Source organism: Pyricularia pennisetigena, chromosome 6 (assembly GCF_004337985.1).
Source record: "Pyricularia pennisetigena strain Br36 chromosome 6, whole genome shotgun sequence".
Classification (NCBI taxonomy): domain Eukaryota; kingdom Fungi; phylum Ascomycota; class Sordariomycetes; order Magnaporthales; family Pyriculariaceae; genus Pyricularia; species Pyricularia pennisetigena.
Window position 1 is genome coordinate 4,664,577 of NC_043744.1, and position 25,211 is coordinate 4,689,787.

Consider the following 25,211-nt stretch of genomic DNA (forward strand, 5'->3'; position numbering starts at 1 on the left):
AACCAACGCGGATTGTAAAGCAAAAAAAAAACAAAAAAAAAAACGCCTCCCTAAAAACCGGGGTATCAATCAATAGTTCTGATAATTAATGTTTTCCCTTGCGACCACGCCATCCATCTTGAAATCCTTGACTGGCCATTGTAAAAATTTCGTTTCGTAGGCTCATTTTTTGAACTTTCAGACCCATACCCCAACCCTTGCTCCAAGGTTGCTTTCATCGGCTTCGGAACTCCTTTCCCAGATTAGGATAAAAAAAGGTAATAAAAAAAAACAGAAAACATAAAATTATCTTAATACCCTCAGACACCCTGCATCATGCTATCCCCAGGTACTGTAGCAGAGTCCACCAAGCCGACGGCCATGCCCTCCTGCTTCATGCCGTCCTCGTCCTCTTCTTCCTCGTCGTCCTCAATCTCGTCCTCCCCGTCCTTGAAGCCGCTCTCGACCTCCATCTTACGCAGCCGCCGCCTCATGTCCTCACGCTTTCCGCTCTGCCACCGCACCAAAGAGGCAGCCGCATGGACGCGGAAGCCAAAGCAGCGCGGGACGTAGCGCTCGGCCGACTTGACGGGCATCAGGGCTGGGTAGACCTGGAAGAGGATGTTGTGGAACGAGGTACCAAAGTACGCGCCATCGATGCCGGCGTGTCGCGACGACTTGGGGTTGTATATGTCTTCGCACCGCGCGCAGTAGAGCTTGACCGGCTTCGAGCTGGGTATGTCGCACAGGCCCATCGGCAGCAGCGGGTGCGAGCCGCAGTGGACGCGGGGACACTTGCCAAAGTCGCCCTTTTTGTATTTTTCGAGCTGTATTTTGTCCCATGCTCAGAGTTAGTTCGCAGAGCTAACTATGAAAAAAAAAAAAAAAAAGATGACGTTATGGAAGAGACAAAGAAAACAAAAACAAGACGATAACTAAACAAAAGATCGAGGCTGGGCGGGACAAAATAGAGCCGGCGACAGGAAAATATGAACCTCACCATTTTGCTCAATCCTCTCGTCGTGACAATATACCTCGCGTGGACCAGCCCGTAAAGATGTCGTGCCGACTTCTCTATCGTCTCGCGCATCTCATCGTCACAGTCGAGGTCGAAGACATCGGTGATGAGGTCGAGCGCATATTGATAGTAAGAGACCTCTGTGTTGAGGCCCGTGAGGTTGAACCGATCCGTCAGGTAATCCTCATCGATCTCGCAAAAGTATTCGTTGCCCTTGGAACCGATAAACTGCAGGTGGGTGGGTATAGGCAAGCGGTTAGCCAAAGTTGACACAAAAGCTACATGTATATATTGATGGGCATCGTGTGTATCAAAGATTGTAAAGCCAGCCAGCCAACAGAACAGCCTTGCTCCGGGCACATTTCCATCGTCAATGCCGAGGCGGTGGCTAGTGATATTGCTGCCTTTGGTGTGGTCAACACAGCTCTGCAGGGAAAGCCGGAGGCCCCGCGCCGACAACGACGATGGATGGCGTGGATCCGAATCACGCGCAAGGACGGGACGGAAGGGTGCTCGAACGCGATCGATGGGCGGTCGAGTCGCAGAGCGGGGGCGGGGAGTGTGTGAAAGTCAAAGTAGATGAGAAAAAAAAAAAAAAAAAAAAAAAAAAAGACAAAGAAAACTTTGAGTCAACATACCCAATCTCTCCAGTAGCTAGTGTAGTCACTATCCGACTCGCTGCCAAAGTCTTCCATAGTGGCAGCGGACTTTTGGTGAGTTCGTGAACAGGGAGCAGAAGGTGACGACCAAGGTAAAGAAAAAGACTGGAGGCGGAGTATGTATGGGCGGCGCTGTGGTGGTGGGTTCCTGGTGAAGGCATGAGCGATTCTAGGCCCTCGATTTCGCGCCTTGCAGTGGGTCTCTAGGAAGGTGCGTATGTGGGGCCGGTGCTCAATGACATGACCATGGCGCTGTCTTGCATTTGTTACCAGACGAATGCGCACACACAGAGGAAAAAGGTCACTTCTGCTATAAGATGAAGAAAAAAAAGTTACATTTCTGTCGGTGTTTTAAGATTACAATATTGCTAGAAACTGATATTTATGGGTATCCGGTCCATCCAGGGCTCCGTTCAAGATGAAAACAATTGCTAATAAAACACGCTCATTATCTCATTTTGCTGGCTTGTATCAAGTTTCCGCCTCTCAAGTGTCAAACCGCGACGTTCCACGATATAAACCAGTCAGAGATGTACAATTTTCTTGGTAAGATTCAGAATTATGATATTCTAGGGAAGGGTATATGGATGGGTATCTCGACATGTGAAAGTTCAAGATAAGATCGGAGAAGCTGTGTATGAGATTGAGAGTACTAAAGATGCTGTTGGATATCACGTTTCTTGACGAAACACACCAGTGTCATCTCTGAATGCAATTTCAAACATTGATTGGTGTCCACAGTCCGTCCATGTACATGTGAAAAAAAAAAGCTTGTGAGCGTGTAGGCGCAACGACAACTTGTCCTGCGCGGATTGCAATTCCGTTGAAGAGCGTCATAAGGAATGAAGGGTGCCAATGAAGGGCCCCGCGCAAAATAAGAGGACTAAACTCAAATAAACATTTGAGCTTGCCAAGTAGCGTCGACACAGGCTTAAAATTTCCATCTTGGTTTTGCATCCATTGGCTTCTCTGTTTGGCTCTTGCGGAACGGCGCCCGCTGCGTCGAAGGTGTATTGCGGCCTGAGACGCTGGTACTTCGGACCACCCCATCCCTGGCAAGCCCCATACTTCCGCTGCTTTGCGGCAAAGCACTCGTCCGGCGTGGATTTGTTGTCGCCATGGAGCTGGCCGGACGCGCAGGGCTGGTGCCCAGAGGCGCATCGACAGTAGGCCGGCCCGGTGGCTGGAGAGATGACCTGCGGTTGCCCAAAGCAGTCGAAGATGACTGGGCTGTCAAGCGCGCCTGGTTCATCCTCGATGCTGCAGTAGCCTGCTGTGAGTACGGACCAGGGGAGGTCAGCCTCTCACGGAATGAGTATCGGCTATGGCTGCTGGGGGGTTTCGAAGGTGTTGCGTCGGGCATCGGCGATGCGGAGCCTGCGCGGCCACTCAGAGGGCTACGTAGCGGCATCTTAGTGGCGCTGGAACGGGGGGATGGGGTGCTCTGAGGCTCGACCGCCAATGGCTTGAAGTTGTGGCCGGTATCTACGCCGTTAACAGAAGAATTCCATCGGGGCCGGCTAGGGATGGGATTGTTCGACGGACGGGTGGTGCTCGATCGAGGCTTCGCCATTGGTGTTAATGAGTTGTCCCTGCCAAGACCCCCCGTGGTTGAGAGTCTTGAGATCGGCTTTCGAGGCTGCTGCTGCGAGGGTGCAACAGCAGACATGCTCCTCCGGTTCGTTGGCATCGGGAGACCGCTGGCGTTACCGGACACTGATCTCCGTTTGTTCAAAATCTTTGAGGTCGGAGTCTCGAGGCCCAGACCCGACATTATTACTGATGACGGCGGCGAGCTCTGGGGCGTTTCGTGCCCGCTTCCAAGTCCAGACATGTCGTTTGAGAGCATAGTTGATATCGAGTCCCGAAGTGCCTGCCCTTTGTCGTCCATTGTAAGTTCATCCAAGCAAAGATCCATCTCACGCATGCGGTCTCGCATTTCGTCCCACTTGGTTTGGAGTTCTGTATGCAAGCGCACAATCTCCCCGTTGACTGTCAATCGATCCTTGATGCCGCGGTCGATGATCGAGAGAACACGCTCAATTGCAGGGCTGTAATGTGTCTTCTTCGCTTCATAGCTCTCGATCTTTTTACACATCAAGGCAGGGTTCGTCAAGTTCAGGCCAGCGTCCACGCACTCCTTGATCTTGGCTACGCTACGCTCCACCGATTCGTACATCTTTTGTGCTTGTCGGGCCGCACCGCGAAAGACGAGGATCCAGCGGTCCTCGCCAAGCTCTTTGCGCAGATTCTCTGCATCCTTCTCGAGCTTCTTATAGCTGTTGTCCAGGTCTTCTCTTCTCATTTCGAGCTCTTCAGCGGCGCTTGGGAATGTCTTTTCAGCCCTTGCAGCGAAAACAGAGAGTCTCATGGGGAGGAAATCCAACGAGGCACGCAACGGCTGCATCCTCGCAAATAGAGCCAGTAGGCTCGAGTCATCCTGCGTCAAATTTGGTACGCCAGGCGAGCTAGGGCTGGCGGGGAACGCTGGCAGGCTAAAACGATGGCTCTTAGCGGCTTGTAACCTTGTGGCTGCAGGAGGCGTCTCCTCGACTATTGTCTCCAAGTCCCCGATGTCGACATTATCTTGACTGTTAGCAACGGCCAGCATGGACTTATGTCGACGTTCCTCCATCTCGAAAACAAGCCTGCAAAGCTCATCCATCTCGTTCTGGATATCTCCCAGCACCATATTCCACAGTTCCTCCCACTCCATAGCAATCTCAACTTGGCCTTTGACCGAATTCAACGTGACGTGAATGTTGGCCCACTCCTTAGTAATGGCTTCCATCTGCATGACAGTCCTGGCAAGGTCCTCGGGAGCAACCGAGCCAATGTCGGGGCGATTGTTGAGCGCTTCGATGGCAGAGAGATAGACCTTGATCAGGCTTTCAAACCGACTTATGGCATTCTCTACCTCCTCCAGGCCTTCTCTACCGCCTGCGGCCGACCACTCGACGTCATCGTCGCTGTCCAAGCCGCTGATAACCTCGGAAGCTTTCGAGATCCAATTCCTAATTTGCTCGGCTGCACCGATCAGTGCTCTTGCGGCGGACTGAGCGGTTGATATGGCAGCAACCTTTTCCGACAAAGAATTGGCATCAGGGAGCTGAAGGGACGTCAGTTGGGCCAGCTGATTCGAGAATGAGGCGCGGGATAACGTGTATATCGACCCTGGCCGCTGCAGGCCTAGAGGGTTGAAATGAATCTCCTGGCTGAAGTCGGTGGCGGGTGTGGTTGCTGATGAGAGGGGTGGCGAATCTTTTGGAGGCGGAGGCGGCCTTTCATCATCCGGAGTCGTCGGTGACATGATGGTGCTATCCCTATCCAGGTGCTGTTGACGTGTCTCGGGCTGACACTTTGTCCCATTGCCGTTGCTGTGATCCGGCAGTCGAAACTTGTTCGTATCCATGGTCAGGTCGGGCACGGTGTCAATCTCTGGCAGCAGTTCAGGGCCCTCTGGGACCTCCGAGGTCACAGCTGCAGCCGAACTGACGGCAGCCTCAGCGTCCGAAGGTGAAACCAAGCTTGGGCTTCTTTTGCCGGACCTGAATTTCAGCCCCTTCAGACTGGCCTTCGACGGGATACGAACGAGGGCGCCTTTCCAGGGTCTGCCGCGTCGTTCGACGATCGGTGCTTCGGACCCGGCCTGGTGACCTTGGTCAAGCTGCCGAAGCTGTTCTTCGTCGAGACGGCCGATAGCTTCGGCGCGTAGTGCGGCAGCGGATTGGGTTTCTTTCTGGGAGTTGCTGGAGCCGAAACCGAGGGCTTTTAACCGCGCGGCCAAGCCTGGCGAGGGTCTTCGTGCAGTGATTCGTGCGGGTGAAACGGAAGTCTGTCGTTGTGATGTTTGAGTATAAGAATCGTCGAGTGCATCTGCATCAGGGCATGCAAGCGGTGGTTGTGTGATGTCTGGCGGTTGATGGACAATCACTGGGGCGGTGATGTTGTTTTGCAGGAAGGCGGCGACGTTAAGTGATTTGCGGCTGTGAGTGGTTTTGTCGAGGTTGTCGTTTACGTTGACGTCGTCGTGTTTATTATTATCGGGCTGTTGTTGTTGCCTGGGATAAATTGTTGGCAAATGTCCAGGATGCTGGTTCGGGTACTCAGAGAAGCGGAGCTCAGCCAAGTCTGGTGGAAGATCAGCGAAGGATAGGCCATGGTCTGATTCAAAAGGCGGCTGGTCAGCAACTCTTGTTGTGCTGAGGCTACCGGCTGGCTCGGGCGCCTCTAAACTTTGGACAGCATTATCGTCCGACTTTGGCGACTGTTGTTTTTGTTGTTGGTGCTGGTGCTGGTGCTGTTGTTGTTGTTGTTGTTGTTGTTGTGCATCGGGATCAGATGTGCCTCCGACGGAAGCTGTAACATAGGTTGCGCTCATTCATTTACCCTGCTGCCACTATGGAGCAGCGCCTTTCGTCGTGTGAGGTTGGAGCTCGATCTGATCCGATCCCAAAAGCTAATGCCAGCACACCCAGGCTTGGTCCGTGGGGTTCGAAGCGCTGGTCGGTCGGCCCAGAGTCTGACCGCCAGCGACCGCTGTTTCCTTCTGTTACTTGTGGCGCTGCCGTACCGTTCCACGTGCAGGAAAACGATTTGAGAAGTGACGGATTGCTGGACGCGCTCCACTTTGCTGCAGAAAAATTCGGGGACTCGGCGAATGGATTGGATGTACTGGTCCAAAAAGAGGATTGTCTGCTTGGAAAGAGGAAAGCAGATAGGGATAAATGTGAGTAATAGTTTTGCTGCGTTGGCAAGCCGGCACTGCTTTTTGTATCCTTCTTATTTTATTTTATTTTTTTCTTTCAAAAAGGATGGCTAGCTCGTGGCGCTTTGCGCTGGCGCAGGACTGGGGCGAGGCTAGCAAAGTCAAGCCAGAAGAAAGTGAGTCGTTGCGAAGGAAGCGCGCGAAGTGCTAAAATAAAACCAAAAAAAAAAAAAAAAAGTGAGAGTGTGACGTATGGTGAAGGTATGCGCGGTTGGCAAGAAGCTAGACCAAAAACAATTTGTATCAATAGTAAGTATCTAAGAAAAACCTAGGCAGGCATGAGGTAGATAAGGTAAATGAGGACAAAAGAGAAGGTAGACAAAGAAAGTTGAGAAAGAAAAGGACCTACAGAATATCGGCGTCTCAGAACTGCGGGAGAGCTTCGAAAAGTGCTTGGCCGGCAACGAATGCACTTTAATTGGAAGCAGCACGGTAGCCACAACTTGTTTGCTGGGTCTCGGAAAATAATCTCGAAGCCAATGTCCGTGTACTGGGCTTCTTCGGCCAAGCTCTACGAGGAAAAGCAGGCCGTGGTACTACGACGGGACGAGTCGCAACAAATGGCAATGCACATCACCTTGCACAAGCGGCACCACGACGGTATTACATCGATGATGATTGATCTGTGTCTGCTCCTCTGGGCACTCGATCGACCCGGCCAACCTGGTCCTCCCCTGGTTATATGTGTCGCGCTGCCGATCGAATGCTCGAGTAGGGCCCTCTCCGGGATTCAAGAGAGTCTTCTAATGTCTTGTCGCAACCCGTTCTGCGCCCAAGATGAAACGTAAACGACCAAGAATAGGAAGTAGCGTGTGTATGAACTCTGAGATCGCGTCTCGGGCCCGGTTATGTGCTGAGGTAAGGATGCAGTGGAGGCGACCTAGGTTGATTTGGATCTTTTGATTGCCCTTTCACAATGAGAATAAAAGAGCTATGTAAATAATTTCTAGACCTAGATGTAGACTAACAACTCTAGATGATGTCTTGCAAACCTCTGAACTTCGAATCTCGGATTGCCAGTCTGTACGGACTTGATCTCGAGAAAAACCCAGCAGCTCATCAAACGATAATGAAAATTGTGGACCATTATCCAAGGTTGAGTTTAGCGAGGAATACTCAGCCGTGACAATAGTTTGTACCGTCAAATCAAACTTGATTTGAAGCCGACTACCCACTCAGTCAAGGCTGTCGAACCACGCCCAGGTACCTTAGTCAGGTGACACTGAATGACACCTGTCCCACGGTAACCCCCATATTCATACCCCTCCTCTCGGCGCAAGAGACCACTTTCCAGGTCTAGAGTTGCATTCAGGGGTTCCAGGTTATATTATACGTGATTTAATCTCCATGGTGTACTGTGTACTGTACAGGCCAGGTGTGCGCGGCCGTTGGGATAGTATAAATGATTAAACGGCTCTTATAGATTTCAAACGCGTGTACGGGTATCCCAACTTTGCTACCCTATAGTACACAATGCCTGACGCATTTGACATATGCATGTGTGCCTGCCCATTGACATTGCTGTGTGGCTTCTGCAAAATGCAATCAATAATGCAATGCTACGTCGATGGATGGCAGGACACGGACTCCCGCCACTATCTACCACGAGCGAGAAATCAGGGCTAGTTCTAGCGTAGTCTAGAACTACTGTACACCTACTGTACTCTGTATTTTTAACGTAGTAAAGTCTACGTAGTAGTTCCCCATTCCAGGCATTCGGGTTCGCGACTGGCCAATCAAGTGAGCTTGTTGTCGTGGTTTTGTTAGAAAACGGCACGACTACGTTGCCTAGGGGTTGCTGCGAACTAAACCCCACGATGAAGTAGCTTAAACGCCTCAAATGTCGTTTCTGCACCGTGACAGCAGAACTTACCTTTACTCTGTAAGTGCACCACCGTTGCAGCTAGTCCATTAAATAAATAGATGATTAGAATTGGTCTCTTAGCGGAAAGCCCAAAAGACGAAAGTGGCTGACTGACAGCAAGCCAGAGCAGGTAGGTAGTTACTTTCGTAATACCTACGAAATTCAAAATGAAAATGCCACTCGAAGGGAAATAAGATGAAGCCTCCACCTATCAGGTGGCCAACCGGCTATGGATGTTTCACGCGTCCCTTGCCAAAGCAAGTAGCAAGGGTTCCACCAGTCAGTCAGTCAGTCGGCATTACGCGATATGTCAGGAAGGTACAAACGGATTAATTACCTAGGCCTGGACCTACAGTAGAAGCTGGATTTTTCCATTTTCCGACTTGGCCGTGCAGCACCGTCTCATTGTTCAGCCCAGTCAAGTCAGTCAGTCAATCAGTTAATTTCTGCTCAATTCTTTCTTTCTTTTTGGGCTTGCGTCGCTCTTTGAATCACAAGCTTTTGTACATTTTGGTTTTCTGGTCTTTCTTGATTTTTGAGTTAAGTTTTTGGATTGAGGGTAAATTCTGATCGTCTTTTGCTTATTTACGCCACTCGCCGCCATGCAACCAAAACGGTTACTTTAACCTAGGCAACTTAAAATCAGAGAGTGTGTTTTGTTTGTGGGATGGCTTGCTTGCTTGCTTGCTTGCATGCTTCAAGGACGGCCCGTTGCCTTTCTACTATACCTTGTCTGTATAACCCACATACCTACCGTTTACCTTAATCTCGATTAAAGTGGACGCTGCAGACGGCACCAAGGACCCGTTGCCTCCCCATTGCTTTCTCTTGACAATCTTCAATCACATACGACCTCACATCCCCAGTCTAGCCTAGAACCTAGTGTGAAAGCTCAGGCCTGTCCGCGTCCGCCTGAACGATATCGGATTTGCTATCTACGATTGCGCAAATCAAATTCCATCCCGGTTTCATATCCAGCTACCTGACCCCGTCCATTCTTTGCATACAGCTGGTTGGATCTACCAGTCACTGTCGCCTCCATCATCAAACGACCCGCCCGAAACCATGGCCACCGCCTCACAGGATAAACCCCCAACCTTCCGCCGCGATTCACCATCACCCGAGATAGCCCCGACCCGAGCTATAGGGGCCTGCCCAGAGCTGTCCCGCTGTCTCTCGACTGCGTCACTGGCCTCACAAGGGTCCGCCACTACTGACGGCTCGCGTCCTCGCGAGTCTCTCGGGGCAGCCAGCGACACGTCCAACTTCTCTCGCCACTCTTCAGCAAGCTTTGCTTCTTCTTCTCGTCTCTCCGATGTTAGCGGGCTCGGAGTCGACACGGGTGGCCGGAGGAGTTGTAGTGGCAGTCGCTATTCGACAATGAGCATGGATAGGCCCGCCGGTCAGCGCTCCTCATCTCGCCGACGCGGCTACATGCGTCCTTGTGGAACCGACTTTGCTGCCAGCGCCCGCCAACGAGAGAGCGTCCTCAGTCTGGGTAGCATTACACATCTTCAGTACTACTTTGCCAGGACTGGTCTTCTGGACGGCAAGGGCGGTAATCTCGGTCGGAGGAGGAATCAAAAGGCACAGACCCTGGATTTTTCCCAATTGGACAGCTCCGTCTTCAAGAAGACTGGCAGCGGGTCAGATGTAGACTCTTCATATGCATCCATGGGCAGTAGCCCAGATCTGGGCGCACAACAAACTGGCCTCGTCGAATCTCCTATCCGGGAGGAGCACATGGGGGACGAAGCGTACTTTGACGATGATGTTTCTGACCCGGAGGATTACGATGGGGCTGAGCACGGCATGCTCCCGCCAACTACCAGCACATATATCCACCGCGAGAAACCTGTGCCTAAGCCGCCCTCCATGTCCGAGCTGCGCGCAGAGTTGACGAGCGCCCTCGAAACGGCCACCAAGGCACTCGATGAGGCCAAAGAAGGCAGGGATGTGTCCAAAGCTGAGGACCCAGAAGACAAGGAGAACAGCACACCCTCTAAGAAGGCGCCAGGGTGGTTCGAGGTCCAGGGCGTGCACATCCTCGACGTCATGACGCTCGCGATTCGAGCAGCCAAGGTCTACTACACGAGCCACGAGCACCCACACAAGCTCGACGCCATCAAGTCGGAAAAGGCAGTGCGCGCAGAGCTTCTTTCCGTCATGGACGCTCTAAAGCGCATGGCTTCGCGCAACTTCGCCGGAGGCATACGTGAAGACGAATTCGCTACTATGGATGACTGGGTCGCCGGTTTGAAAGACATGCTGAGTCGTGAGGACGAAATGGTCGCTGCTGAGAGGAAAGAGGTTGCCAGCTGGACCTGGCTCAAGGACGCCGGTTGGTCCGATAGCTTGGAGAAGCGCGTCGAGCGCGAGTATGCCTTTATCAAGTCCCTGCTAGCCGGGAACGGCTCGTTTCCCGGTCAGAGCACTTGGATGACCACACCGATCCAGACGACGTCGCCGACCACTACCTCGTTCCCTGGTGCCGCCTCATCATCAACAGCAAAATTACTACCGACAGCGACCGCCACGATGGACGAAGAGATTTTACCTGAATGGAAGCCCATAGACCGCGATACCCCGCTCGATAGTCAAACGGTGCCAACGCCATTTTTGCGCGCCATGCAGAACGGCAAGTTCTTGGTCCGGCTGCACAACGGAGCCGTGCACAAGTCGCAGCGACGCTTCGGTGCCATCGGTTCGTACCACCAAGACACGGCCAAGCCATACCGTTCCGCCGACAACATTCGCTACTGGGTCAAGGCCGCCGAGCTTCGCTGGGAGGTCCACCTCAAAGGCGTCGATCCCCTGGCCCTTGTTTACGACAACGCCGGCCCTCAGGTTTGGGTGGCATTTGAGGACGCCATATTGGACTGGTGCCGCAAGGTCAGAGAGGAGATCACTGCCGAGCTCGTTGCTGCCGGACTGGTCTGATTTCAGCTCCCCCTCTTGCTCTTTGGTCATTTACGGAGCTGTGGGCTTGTAAGCCCTTTATTCACCCACGAATTCCCATGACAATACCCTTGTATGAAGCTGCGGCGGGCGTATCTTTCAAGCTCCCGCCTTGTTGTTCCTCTTCTCTTCTTATCCCCCACTTTTAGGCCAAGAAGCCATTATCTTGATCACACACGGACATGTGTAATTCAGACTAGATCTCTTCAAGGGGACGTTCTTCGTCCACTATGGTCCGCCTTTGGTGTTTTTTTTATTTTTTTATTTATTTTTTCCCATGACCATTTCGTCGCCTATATTTGTTTTCATGGACATCTTTCTCTTTTGTAATGTCACATATACCCCCCAAAGCATCGCTTCGATAGGGCGTCTTTATTTACTTCGTCCGAGTCTCCACTTGCATGGACATTCTGTTTTCTTGGAATCTTCGATACTGTAATTCGCCAGCACTGATAACCCATCAGTACCTTGTGTCGCTGTTTCTTTTTCTTTTTTTTCTTTTTTTGGTTTAGAAACTATAAGAGTTGGGAGATATCTCCACCTTTTGCCCCGAAAATGTGTGTTGACTAGATTTGGTTAATAACAAAGGTTTTCATTCATAATCACGATCCCTGTGTGTGGCTGACGTGCCAAGTATTCGAATGCCGATGCCCAGCTGTCAAACGTACATTCCCGCACTCCGACTTTTCTTCTGCCTTTTATTTGCCTTTGCGGCAGCAGCCGTGATCTGCTCAACGGGCAACTTGAGTCGGTAATTGGCCAAACAATCTCAGGAGGGAGATATCATGGACCAAAATAATCATACGTGAGGAAAACAAAGCACAGCCCAAATTGGCATTTCTTGTCACATTAATGGGTGCTGTTCGAGAAGAACTGTGGTGGCGATTACTATGCCTTAGCCCTCCCCCCTGCAATGGCGCATCAATGAGCTTTTGTTGCCGAGGAGTCCTTTCAGTGCCTTTAAAATAGAAAAAAAAAAAAGAAAAAACAAGAAGGAAAAGAAAGAGAAAGTAAGAAGAGTCAGAGTAAAAATTAAGCAATCGTCGGTGGCTTGCTTATTTGTTACTTTTTTTCAGCCCCCCACGGCCGAGATACAAGAGAAAAAGCAACTAAAAGAGAAGCAACTAGGAGTAAAAAAATCATGCTTTCTATAAGGGACGTCAGTTTAGTTTCGATCCTGATCGTTTGGTTTCTGCCGTCTTTAATCTAGAGCAGTACCAGCAAAATCAACGCGGCCTTCCATATCTATTCAACTGCAGCGACTGCTTAGGTAGATACTACTTCTACCGGACGACTTTGAGTAGATGGATGCCTGGTAGAGGGAGTAACATGTCGATCAATTCGGAATTCCGGAGATGAAAGCGGTTGTTTCAGACAAGGAACTGTGCATCTTGAATCCTAGTCTCGGTGAGAGGGAAATGCTTCTTGGTGTTCCCCAGACAACTCGGTGCCAAAAAAAAAAAAAAAAAAAAAAAAAAAAAAACAACCTCCATTAACAAAGCATTCTTGTGAAGTCTTCCCCCTGAACAAAAAATGGACGAACGATAACATCACGCCGGATACCCCGGATAGGGCAAGCCTGCTACCGAGGGACGGCGTCGATACGGACGCCAGGTGAAACCCAGCCGTATCCGGCGGACGAAATAAGGGGCGCCTGGATGACTTGCAACGGCGTTGGCTACCCACTCGGCGGCGCGGTGCCATACGGTATGGGTTAAGAAAATCATCCTGAGCCCGGCGGCGCTGGACCTTAGAGCGGGCTCGCTTCCTGAACCGGACCGGACCAGGCCTGTCTCCGGGCGTCAGCCTCGGGTTCCGGAGGGATGTACGAGGTATTCGTGTTTGGCGGCTCCAAGAGGGGCGGCAGGGTTTTGTCTGGCGTGCACGTTCTTACTATCCCGGCTTTGCGCTGGTTCAGGGTGCCCAGCCCTGACGAGGAACAAGCCCGGCGATGGACACCAGTGCGCAGTCGTAGGGGGACGACAGGCGGCAGATGCTCTCAATAGGCGGAAAAGTCTATGGGCTCGACCAATGACCTAGTGCTATCAATGCCCTGGATATCACGGAGCTGAAATGGAAGAATGACTTTAATCTCGGGTTGGCAACACATCAGATACCTTCCATTGTGACAAATTGGTATTCTAATGGGTCAATCGAGAAGACGAGAGTGAATAGGTCGGAGAGCAGATGATTAACAAAAACAAGAAACTAGGAATTTCCCCTGAGACCATACTCTGAACAAGGCAAACCTACGGCCGAACACCGACCCAACTCAATATCTGTCATCCTTTGACCACCACTTTGACTGAATCAAGTGATACTTCTCCTGCACAAAATCTTCCGACGGCTTGTTCTCCTCCTGCCCAGCCTCGCTTTCTGCGTCGTCGTCATGTCCCTTCGGCATCCCAGAGTAGTACCGGCCCCACTGGAAACTCTCGCCGAGCCTCCGTGCCACGTCATTGGCCTCGTTCAGGCTCACGAGCCGCCGTTTACCATTCGGGTAGGTGAGGCACATCTGATGAAGGCCCTCTACACGCTCCCGGTCCTCAGCTGCCCGCTGACCCTGGTACTGGCGCCACTGGTCATCCGAGGTTTGGCCGTACATAAAACTCGTGTCTTGCATTCGCCGCTGCTTGAATTTGGCCTGCTGCTCCGGAAGGAAAAACGATGGGCGCATCTTGATCAGAGTATCGAGCCTATTGAATCGGGCATTGCTGTAGTGAAAACGATCATTCACGCTCTTGTGCGTACCGATGCGCGTTTCGATAAAGATATCATACGCCAGCTCGGCAGGCGTTCTTCCCACTGCATTCTCGCGAAATAGCAGGTTGGCATCCATCTCAAGAATCAGCTTGATGCTCTCCAAAGGAGCCTGTCTTGAAATTAACATGTGCAGAGGCGTGTCACCAGTGCCGTCCAACATGGCGAGCTCCTCACCACCCGAGTACTCAAGTAGCAACTTCAGGACCGCGACCAAATCCTCTGGTGTTTTGTATTGCGGCGAAGATGCTCCCCACATCTTCCAGGTAGCCGTCGCTATCCACTGATGAAGGGGAGTTCGTCCTTCGGCCGACAAGCTACTTCGCTCCTTGAACATAGCTTTACGGAGTTCCGGCTCGAAGAGTTCCAGCATTGGCCGGAGCTGATCAGCTGTGGGGCATCCTTTCAGAACAGCATGCAATATGTTCTCCCAGTGTGGTCCTTTGACAGTCTGGTCAGAGTGAGGAGCCAGGAGCTCCACAACGTCTGTCCTGCCGCGAAGACAAGCTAGGTAAAAAGGTGTGTAGCCGTCTCGGGATTTGGTGGTCATTGATGCAGGGTAAGCCTGGATCAAGTATTGAACGAGCTTCTTCGTCTTCTCGCCCTTGGGGCCGCCGATGATGGCAGCGTGCATCACAAGATCATTCTGGTTGCCCATCCATCTGGTGATGACTCTCTCCACCCCGCCAGCCGTGGACACTAGGTGCTTGAGCCGAGGATCATCGCGGGCTCCCTTACTGTTAGCAAACTCCAGGTAGTGCCGCAGTGGTGTGTCGCTCAAAAACCATTCAACTGACTCAATCGAGCCGCAGGAGGCCGCGGTGAGCAGTGGTGGAGTGTTTGATTCTCGGGTCTTTCTCATGACATCCCTCCCCGCCGTAGCCCAATCCTTTCTCTTCTTTCCGTACACGGTGAGGCCTTGGTAACTCTTGGGCTTTTCGATCATCTTAGCGCCACTGCGCTTAACTAAATCCTCCAATGGCAAACCTGCACCTGTAGTCTTGATGATCTCAGCCAGTAACTCCGTGCGTCCCTTCTCGATGGCCCGGTCCCAGATAAGTTCCGGGCAAGAAAAGAAGCGAGTGATCTCAGTTTCAGAGTCGAGTCTCCGTTCAGACAGCTGTGTCGCCGTTTCGAGGAGGAAGGAGAGACCATTCAAGTCGTTCTGTGCGATAACATAGAGAAGCAGCAAGAGATTCCTTTGCTCCTTGCCCTCGTCGTTCACAACAGGGAAAGGGCTGGTTACCTGAACAAGCATATCCAAAGGCTTAATCTGACTCTTGACTTGCATGGAGATCTCCCCGATGTTGTCGATTGTGAACTTGTCGTCAACAATGAGCTTATATATACGAGGCTCGTCCGTCTCATCCACCGATTTCTCGGAACCACCCGAGTCATACCCAGGATCCCTCATAGTGAACTTGGTGGTTGTTGCCTCCTCGGGTGCATATTGAGCCTGGGCGATCTCAAGAATGGCCTGAGCAACATGCAAGTGGCCACGCAGAAAAGCGAGGCCAAACACATTGGCATGGTTTTTATCCTTTACCGATATCATCAATGGCGCTTCGCGTTGATCGGCATCCCAGCTCCCAAGAGTCAAGCGCTTAATAGTCTCGAGGTCTCCATCCCAGGCTGCCTCGAATAGTTGGACATAGGCCGCCTCTCGGACCGGGGTCATATCCTTGACAGGGTGAAATCCGTGATTGAACTCGTATGGAGGGTATTTGTTATGATCCGCCCTATTCCACAAGTTGAAATCTTGTCTCGTGCCGGCTGGGATATCAGGGTGGAGCTCAGAAAAGGTCTTTCCACCTTTTTCGACGACGGTAGACTCGGCTTGTTCGAATGCTTGCACAAGATTTAGAATGGCTGCCTTCTTCTCTTGGAGACCTTCGAGAACATCAAGTTGGCGAGTATAGGCCTTGTAGATCTTTACACGCTCAGCGTGTTCTTGGCGGGCAGCCTCGATGTCATTCGTCACAACAAGATGCTTCCAGGACCCGGGCTTGGCTCCATCGAGAGCTTTATCATCCCCCAAAAATGGCAATGGTTCAGGGGTGAGGGTTTCTTCACCCTTGTACGAGCGGAGGGTTTCGAGCTGCTTGCGCAGAATATCCAAGAGGGTCTGCCCCGAATTATACGTGCGGCTGTAAGAATTAGGATCAAGCAGATCCTGACTTTGCGCGCTGATGCTGTTTACGTCCGCCCCATGTCTGAGCAACTCCGTTATTATCAACGGATGTCCATAGAGGGCCGCAAGAATTACTGGCTGCTCTGTCAAACGCCTGAAGTCTTTTTCACTTTCAGAAGCGTTGACAAGATTATAGTCTGAAGACTGCCTGGCGCCCTTGAGCCATGTCTCAAAATCTATTTGAGGGGCAGCTCCAGCTTCAAGGAGCTGTAAAACCAGTCCCGTATCACCGTTCTTGATGGCCGACTGCAGGGGTCCGGTCGAATCGCTGTAGCGAAAAACTGCCACATGGTTGATGGATTTGTTGACGCCAGTGCGGTCAAGTTCCTTCAAAAGATCAATGAGTTCTGTAGCACCCGCCTCTGCATACTGGTGGAAGCAGGTGAACCCATGCATATCGGCCTGCGCAGATGTAGCCCCCAAACTGAGTAAAGTCTTCACCATGTTTTTCGCTTTCTCGTCGGGAAGCTTGAGCGCCATGACAAGTGTGAGAAGCGCAGCTGTAGGCTTGTTATCATGGCCAAAGTATTTGACTGGTAGTAGCATGTCTGCTCCGTACTGCTGGCATAGCAGCTTCACGACCTCATCGTTACCCGAGACGATGGCAAGGTGAAGAGCAGAGCAAGGGGTATCCCATGCAATTACGTTGACGTCGTAGATATCTGGGTCGTCCTTTTTTTCTTCAGGAATCAAGTCTTGAGCGTCTGAATCACCACCTTTGCGCTTGATTTTCACAAACGATCCGGTGGCCATGCTATGCGCTTCATCATCCTCGTCCGAGCCTTCGTCGCTCAAAAGCTCTAGCGACTCGCCGTCACTGTCTCCAGCTTCCTCTTCATCTTTGTCTTCCGGTTCTGGTCGTGGTTCTGTTTGTTCAGACAAAGTCGGCGCAGCTGACTTGCGGCGAAGATCGCGCTTCAACTCTTCCTCAGCCTCATTCTCATTGCTCTTGTCCATAAGCATCTTTACTATCTCCACATCGCCCCTGGCAGCTGCGAGGTGTAGCGCTGTGCGACCATCAGCAAGTCTTGCAATCAGACGAGCTCCGGCCTTGATCAACAAGGCAACAATCTCGGCCGTCGAGCTCGTGACGGCCAACTGCAGCGGTGTGCGGCCAGTGTAATCCCTCTTGTTTACATCAGCGCCTTCTTGCGCAAGCCAATCTTCGACACGCTCGGCATCCAAGTCCACGATGGCCTGGCATAGACTGGCAGTATTTCCAACATAGGCCATCTCTGTCCAATCATCATCACTGAGAGGGTTGAACGAGCCAATCTGTTGTCTTCCGGGGTCGTCCTTGATGAACGAGATACGACCGGAGACATAGATTTTGCTCTCCTCTTCATGTACGGCGAGCTCCTCCTCGGTGTGTGGAGTCGGGCAGAAACCACAGCAGTCCTCAATGATATCAGTAACCCGCCCAAAGAAAGCAGGGTGCCGATGGAGATAAACTTCACGATCTTTGGGCTGATTCCACTCTGCGTTAAGGACTAGAGAATAGAAGTTGTCAGAGTCTAATAATCGCTGGGTGGAGAGTGATGCTTTGCCCGGCGATATACTTACGTAGGTCTCTGGTGTAGCAGAGCTTTTCAATTTTTTTTGCATGAAATTTTACACCGTAAGGGATGGTGAAGGTATGGTAGTTGGATACTTCCTCCTCGTTCACCCAGTCAGCAACCTCATCCTCGTGGCGATCCTTGATGTTAGCCCTGAGTCCACCATATAAAAAGTCGCGCTCAAGTGCGGGCCTGCCCCTTTCCTCGCGGCGCTTAGCGAGGTAATTATCCCTTGCAGATGAGGTTGGTAAACGTTCGAGAACCAAAAGTCTGGCTAGACCAGGGATTCGGCGGAAGTTGCGCTCGAAAATAGTTGGATCAATACGAGACCTGTCGAGATCTGGCCAGTACACCTCGAAATTGCGATGGCTATACTTTGATAGGCGGTTCTCGTAGGATGGGCTGCGACGAGATAAGTCGATGTGATTGATCTGGGTCATGTACGACTGTAGTGCCCTCGGCGTGCAGTAGACCTGTTTGCCATCATAAGCTGCCCCGGAGCTATCGATGTCAAACCCGGTGAGGATCTCCGAGACGGACTTGTATATGCGGAGGACAATCTGGATATGACGGGTCGGGTATTGGCTGCATATAGTTATGGCATGCTTGGTCCTGACTGTGGTGCATTCACTGAGAAGAGAGTCTTTGACGCTAGCTTCGATTTCCTTGATCTTTTCAATGGCTTCCTCCTCGGTCAGCCCGAAGAGGAAAAGGTCCACATCAGATGCAGGACACAGCTTCTCATGGTAGTACTCCCTGAGCGTTCGTTTTGATCTGCTGAATTCACGGGGCACAGGCAAGAGACAATTGACGACTGCAGAGCCAGCAACAACGACGTTGTCCCAGTTCAGGTCAAGAAGAGACGTCTCAGAGAATACAGCAAAGTTGTGCTGGAACTGCTTGACGGAATCCACGACTGCAGGAGAACCGTTCTGCCGGCGCTTGTCACCAGGCAGAGCCATGATGTACTTGCTCCTTTCCTCTGCAGACTCCAACTCCAAGTTACGGGCCCGGGTCTTGATCTCTGGCATGTTCGGGGCGAAGAGGGGCAGCACGTTGATGTAAGGATCCTTGAGTGCCTCATTGTCGGGTTCCTGGGCATAAAGTGCCCTCAGCTCATTCTCGAAGACCCGGTATGGTTTGAAGAGATCTACCATAGGAGTTTCGTTGTGTTTTTCGAGGTAGGCTGGGAGCTCCGCATGTGGAACTGGAGTCGCAGGCAACTTGGTATAAGACATAATGATGGTCCTGTGAACAGCGGCCAGGCGCCAAAGTGGGATAATCTGGGACGCAGTTGCAAGACAAAAATGGTAGGTGCGAGTGGATGGATACGAACACAATCAGTTGAAAATTGAATGGCTTCTAGCTGACGGAAATGGCAATTCCAACGAAAGAGTAGGACAGAACAAGTCGTGTTGGATTGTGCAAGATCCCGTGCCTCTAAATTGAGGAGGTAGATAGGCAATCGAGAAGAGATTCGAGGACGGCTGAGTCCTTTGCATAAGAAAATGCTCGAGGAATGACAGGGAGAACTGGTCAATTAAATACCTGAGGTGGTCATTCAAGACAAAGAGCTGAGCTGAACGAGATATGCCCTCGTTAGGCACAACACAAGAACATGAAGTCTTCCTATCTTATCCACCTGGTACCTAGCAAGCGAACGGAGGGAAGAACAGGATTCAGGGTCTTGTACATGTTACGCATCGAAGACGATCATGGTGATAGTGACTAACTTGCCTTGGCTAGGAGAGTAGATCAGCTCACCCTGACCGCTAGTACAAAGCCATGTACCTCGGTCGCGTCGAGCTGAGCACAGTTGCTGCCTAGAACTGTGGGGTTTCTTGACGCGAACCTCTCGCGAAAGTGCGTGACTTCCGTCAATGCTCTAGGCAGTACGGCCAGAAAAGATTGCGGCAACAAACCGAAAAAAGTTTCCATGATAATTGAGTTAGCATCGCTGCCTAAAAACCCCGTTGAGTTTCGGGTTCCCGTCTGGTCTAACGGGGTGAGGAAGTGAGAAGAGAGAAGCTAAGGAAGCCCATGCAATCGGCCTGCATGAGCGGCCCCACTTTGCTGCCTACCTTCTCTGATCCCTCTGGTCTACTGTAGTTCCAGTTGGCAGCTCCTTGCCCAACAACCAACGTACCAATGTTTTAACAAAAGACAAGACAAAATTGGGGGATCATAGTAGGACGTGTTCCAAAAACTACAAGATATCTATGAGTTCAACCGAATGGCGTGGGACAAACAAAAACAGGACAAAGAAATATCAGGTATCCAGGGCCAGACATACATATCAGGATCGATGCTGAAGAGGTGCCGATTCCGGAACCAAGAATCGGTGCGTACAACTACGTTTATATTGACCCCTAACCGCCGTGCATATACTTGGATTTTAATGCCACGACCCGAACATGTAAGCTACTGACAAACAGCTATTCGAGCTGCTGGATTCCATTTCATCTGTAGCAAGACTATTTCTTCACTGTCACAGCCCGAACAAAGACAACAGCGCAATGCTATCCGGTGGACGGTAGCTGAGTCCCATCAACGCCAATCCCAAAGTCAAAAATGAGAGAAGAAAAAAAAAAAGATACAAAAAACATATAGGCCACCTGGCTATATTTACACACTCTTCAGGGGCACCGCATGGCCGTTCACTTTAGTGGCGAGAGTCCATCCTTATAGTGCAATCGCTCCCCTTCGGCTCTCGCGAACGTGCATCAGGCCCTGCAAGCCACAGAATACCAAAAAGCCCTGCAGCAACAGTCAGTCGTGTGTTCAAACTCTGTAGGGAAGACTGTGGTTTGGAGCACGAGTGCGGTCCAGAAGACCAATGAACGGTCGCTTTTCCATCCCAGAGACAAGTTGGTTGGGTCGGGGGCAACTCACGCAGTAGATGATTACAGCGACGAAGATTGTGCCGGCAACCTCGGGGCCGTTTTGAGGATCATCTTTACCTCCAACCATTTCATGGTGGTTGTTCTTGAATAATATGCCGAGGACCGAGAGGATGAGGATTGCGAAGATGGAGATGACCACGCTAGAGCACAATGAGATTTGTTAACATTAACGCAAGAGAGGACAAGTCATAGTGCATCACCGGTCGAGGCGACGAAGACGATGTTGTTAGGTATCAAGGGAAACAAAGGCGACTGACCAAGACCATGCTTGCATGGCACTGACGAGAGGCTTCATCTTGACGGATAGTTGTCGGCGACGCTCGGGATCACCAATAAAGCTTGATGTAGCCTACTGGGGGCAGATTGACTTCAGCAAAAGCTTGCTGACATGCGGATTCAACGGTGAGCAGCAGCTCGATTGATGCGCTGCGGGTGTTGTTGAGGGACGTGGTGTGTCGAGATTCGTCTTCGTACCTGGGCTAGGTATGTTATGCTAGATGCTCTAACCCGTCGGCTTGATGATGCAGTTGCGATGGAATGCTTGCAAAAGCGTGGATCCACAGCTCCAAGCGGCCAATGATAGTTGAGGAAATCTTCGCCTGGATTTTGAGGCATTCAAGCAAGGCGAGTAACTCAAGGCACGTGCGTTCCTGCTGTACAAGCATTCAAGACAATAGACTTGTAACGCGATTGCTAGGCCGGAGAGGTCGCGCCAAATCACCCGACCTACATTGCTATCCAATTTGACAATACTTGAGATCAAAACAAGGGCCTTGGTGCTTTTATAGTGCCGGCTTTAATCTCATAACGAAAAACTCAGCGACTGCTGTTCAAACTGTCTCTTGCTTGACGGGATCGTACTTCAACTTTCAATTACCATTCCAACACAAATAAATCAATTGTTCATGTATAGCTGTCTACCTACCTATCTTGACTACCACTGTTGAAACCAGCGGTACTTACACCATCTATCAATTCCATCTGACCTTGAGATTACAGCCTGACTTATTTGGCGACCATACAAGGACCCGAGGACCAAACTATCAACAGTTTTGGCTGGTACAGTTAGTTGTACTACCTACCACTGGAAAGCAAAGTTCCGGACCAACTGGTTACTAAGCCGTTAGACGGTGTTGACGGCAAGGCATCTATCTGCCTAATTGTTTGCTGGCCCTTTGACCCCCAAACCTCGTCTTAGCCATGCTCAGGGTGCGTATTGTCAAGAGACCCACCCAAATGTCATGGGAATTGTGAGGGCGATCATTCTGTCCCGTCGACGGCGAGGGTCAGGCCGGTGGCTCTACTGAAACAAGAGCAAGCAGCTGACAAAATACCGACGACATCAATCCGCAGGCATTCGATCCGCACGCCGAGGATAAACTTCATCTTCGGCTGCATCGGGCACGGTCCGTTGTCCTTACCTCCGAAGAGTAAGTCTCCGCACGCAGGTACACCGCATTACTCCGGCTCTTTTGGCTCATAGCCGTTTTTGTCGATGCGGCGTATCGATTTCCCCATCTCCCTTTTTCCAAGCTGAACCAAGTCCGGTTTTTTTTGTGTGAAAAAATTGTCCAGTGTGCACACAAACTACACCTAACAGCTTTACCCATCCCCTCACTTCGAATCCCTATCCTAGTCGGCCTTCAACTGCTTACATACACCCCGCCTTTTTTTTTTGGTAACAAGTATTCTGGTCAGTGCCAGCAACAGCATCATATTCTCAAGTCAAATCTTCAACTCCCAACTATCCACTTCCTTCAAGAAAAGCTGTGCATGCAAGCAAGCTTGCCCAGGCTGAAAAAAAGGCCCGTTTACTAGTCCAGTTCTAGTTCTCCCCGCGTTGATGCACTTCCTCCCCGCCTCTCTGTTGCATTCAGTCTCAGAGCACAGCAGATGTGATGTCATTTTTGGTCGATGTTTTCAAAGACGGAATGCCATATATTTTTTTGCTTCACGCCGGCACGAGTAAGATCCAATCGAGGCAATCCAATCTATACCAGTGTGACCACACACTGCAAGATACCTATTGAACCGAGATATTCAGATCTCTTCCAGGGAAGCCCAGTTGAACCACCAGCACCTAATCATAAGACTAGTCCGCTCACAAACAAGCACACACCTAAAAGTCGTCCTGCTTTCCTGCACGCCCAGAAAGACGCGGGAAAGGGTAGCAGGGGTGTATGTCCAACGGTTCGCTAGCTTGCTGATGCCTACCTTGGTCTTATGCTCATTTACCACCCAGGAGCACAAGTGTACTCGGCCCTACCAATCAGATTCCCTGTCCCGATACAGTAAATCATCAATCAACAATCACCAAACTTGACCATATCCATGTGGGGAGCGCAATTTCAAGGAAATGCTATTTTTGCACCTTCATCATACGCCCTGCCACGGTAATCTTAGTCTCTATGTAGTTGCTGTTCCTTTGCCCTTTTTATACCCTTGACCCGTGGACATGATGCAAATGACGACGTCGAAAATAAAACCAGGCTAGTCGAGATCCGTGCGGCTCAGAGGACGTACGAGGGGGCCTACATGCGGACCGCCCTGTCGCAGTTCAGCTTCGCGCTCATCATCCTCAAGATCTTCACATCCGAGTTCTACCCCATCGGGGCCCTATTTGCCGTTTACGGTTTCTGCGTCTTGTTGGTTGCCGTGTATCGACGCCATGAGGGCAATCGACAATTCTTCAACGAGGAAGTATCAGACAGTGACACATCCCCCGCTCCCCATGCCGTTGGTGGTCGAGACAACCATGAAAGGCAACCATTGACCAAGAGGAAGTTTCGCACCAGTGGGAACAGCGTTGCTCTACTCGCCGCCTTGAGTCTTGGTGCATACGTTACTTTATTGTGGCTTATCTGGAATATGGAGGCTTGAGGTTTTGGAAGTGATTAGAGGACTCTTGACTCTCTCAAGAAAGAGCCTCTGTGCAAGTCCAGTTTCATTCAGAAAGCCTGCAGGACCTTGGGCCATCGATACATGATCGCATTCAATGTATTTGTTGTCATGGGACCCGTTTTTTTCTCAGAGCCTGAGGATTGCCACATTATTGAGATAGATGTTCGGGTAGCATAGCCGAATATATAGTACATGAAAGAATATAGTGTTGTCCTGTTACCCCTGGCGTATGAGCTTTTGACCGATTCAGCCATGGCTCCTTCGAGTTTTCATCATCGCCTCTCGGTCTCTTCCACAAACCGGAATTGACATTCGACCACATGAAAACATGCTTCATGAGTACGCGAAGAACGAAAAGTAAATCAACAAAAAATGCTTATTGATACGGAACACAAAATGTGTCCACCCAGCATAGACTTTTATACTTGTGCACTGAGCCCGTACGGTGGCTCAGTGACTGGCAGTGTGGCCAAATCTCTTTGTTTCGTCCCCAGAGCTTCTAAGAGACGAAAGCGACGAGGAGAAGAAGATAGAGAGAGAAAAGTTAAGGATAAGAGGAGAAAACAAACTAAAAAAAAAAGAACAACCCCCCAAAAAATAAACCATTAAAAATCAAAGGCGAAAATTCGTTTGTAACATTGATGGGCGCGAATAAAATCGAAAGAAGAAAAGAAGTTAACAAAGATAACATCACCTCGTATACTCTTCTCTTCCCGCCCCTTTCTATCATCCATAATCATGTCTGTGCAGCGGTGGAAAAGAAGGCAATTCCACTTTCCTGACGAGTTTTTGTTCCCCTTTTGTTTGGTTTTTTGTTGTCGGTCCACCACCAAACCCCCCCTTTTTTTTTTCTTTTATGTTTGCCAGTTAGCATCTCCTAACAAGCAAGGCCGGAATTCCAAAAGTCGTGAAAACCCCCAAAAAGAAATATAAAAAAATATTCAAAAGACAAGGACTAAAATGAATAGGTGAAAAGTTGTATATGGAAAGAAGAATAAAATAAAACAAAGATGCTGCAAAAAAAAAAAAAGTCAAACAGAACCAAATAAGGTGGGGGAATTAGGATGTTGTAAGCCGCGTATGTATGCATTGCCCATGCCGTCCCGTCCGCCCTCCGGGGCCATGTCTCTTTCTCACCCGCTCAGCTTTCGGGGCTTTTCTTTTGTGTCTCTCCAGAAACCGTGCCTCATGCAGCTAGCCGAGCCGAAAGCGCAGGCGCGGCTTGTCGTTTGTCTCGAGAGCGGGAGCCCAGTATGTAACAACTAACAAGCCAGTCGCATCAACGGACGGAAAGCGTAAGGAAGATCGTGATATGTCCTGAGAATATGTCTTCTCTCTGTCGCCTGCCGAGGGTTTTTTTTTTTTCGCATTGTTTCTTTCGTCGGAAAAGACTATTCGTAACCTGTTTTCAATGGGGGATATTATGTTCGGTTAAGGTTCATGAGACCCTAATGTCTGGGTCAAGAGTGACAAGCGCGTTCCACCAATCTCGATCGCCAAATCAGTTTGTCTCGGAGAAGGTACCGAGAACCCATGGGCGCAGATAGGTGCAGAGCTCGGCAAAAACTCAACATCTTCCCACTCCGGACTCTCCATTTTTTCCACCTTGTTTTCCTCCTTCCTGCCACCTCCGCCGAGAAATTTCATCCCGATG

General features: G+C 50.6%; 6 protein-coding genes across 6 annotated transcripts; 2 read left to right on the plus strand and 4 right to left on the minus strand.

Annotated features, from left to right (window-relative positions):
- Nucleotides 1-299: 299 nt before the first annotated feature.
- Nucleotides 300-1,692, minus strand: PpBr36_05139 (uncharacterized protein; the record flags this gene model as incomplete). Its single annotated transcript, XM_029892297.1, has 3 exons — nucleotides 300-806; nucleotides 980-1,225; nucleotides 1,636-1,692. 3 exons carry the CDS (start codon nucleotides 1,690-1,692, stop codon nucleotides 300-302), a joined length of 810 nt encoding a protein of 269 aa, XP_029749487.1.
- Nucleotides 1,693-2,587: 895 nt separating this feature from the next.
- Nucleotides 2,588-6,037, minus strand: PpBr36_05140 (uncharacterized protein; the record flags this gene model as incomplete). Its single annotated transcript, XM_029892298.1, has 1 exon — nucleotides 2,588-6,037. The coding sequence occupies one exon, from the start codon at nucleotides 6,035-6,037 to the stop codon at nucleotides 2,588-2,590; it is 3,450 nt and encodes a 1,149-aa protein (XP_029750308.1).
- Nucleotides 6,038-7,201: 1,164 nt separating this feature from the next.
- On the plus strand, nucleotides 7,202-11,228 carry PpBr36_05141 (uncharacterized protein; the record flags this gene model as incomplete). The annotated part of the gene is made up of 2 exons (XM_029892299.1): nucleotides 7,202-7,308; nucleotides 9,185-11,228. The coding sequence occupies 2 exons, from the start codon at nucleotides 7,202-7,204 to the stop codon at nucleotides 11,226-11,228; spliced, it is 2,151 nt and encodes a 716-aa protein (XP_029750309.1).
- Nucleotides 11,229-13,518: 2,290 nt separating this feature from the next.
- Nucleotides 13,519-18,991, minus strand: PpBr36_05142 (uncharacterized protein; the record flags this gene model as incomplete). Its single annotated transcript, XM_029892300.1, has 2 exons — nucleotides 13,519-17,687; nucleotides 17,761-18,991. 2 exons carry the CDS (start codon nucleotides 18,989-18,991, stop codon nucleotides 13,519-13,521), a joined length of 5,400 nt encoding a protein of 1,799 aa, XP_029750310.1.
- A 1,444-nt stretch (nucleotides 18,992-20,435) lies between these two features.
- Nucleotides 20,436-20,951, minus strand: PpBr36_05143 (uncharacterized protein; the record flags this gene model as incomplete). The annotated part of the gene is made up of 3 exons (XM_029892301.1): nucleotides 20,436-20,510; nucleotides 20,646-20,796; nucleotides 20,914-20,951. 3 exons carry the CDS (start codon nucleotides 20,949-20,951, stop codon nucleotides 20,436-20,438), a joined length of 264 nt encoding a protein of 87 aa, XP_029750311.1.
- A 1,050-nt stretch (nucleotides 20,952-22,001) lies between these two features.
- On the plus strand, nucleotides 22,002-23,536 carry PpBr36_05144 (uncharacterized protein; the record flags this gene model as incomplete). The annotated part of the gene is made up of 2 exons (XM_029892302.1): nucleotides 22,002-22,086; nucleotides 23,146-23,536. Exon 2 carries the CDS (start codon nucleotides 23,192-23,194, stop codon nucleotides 23,534-23,536), a length of 345 nt encoding a protein of 114 aa, XP_029750312.1. The 5' UTR covers nucleotides 22,002-22,086; nucleotides 23,146-23,191.
- Nucleotides 23,537-25,211: the final 1,675 nt, after the last annotated feature.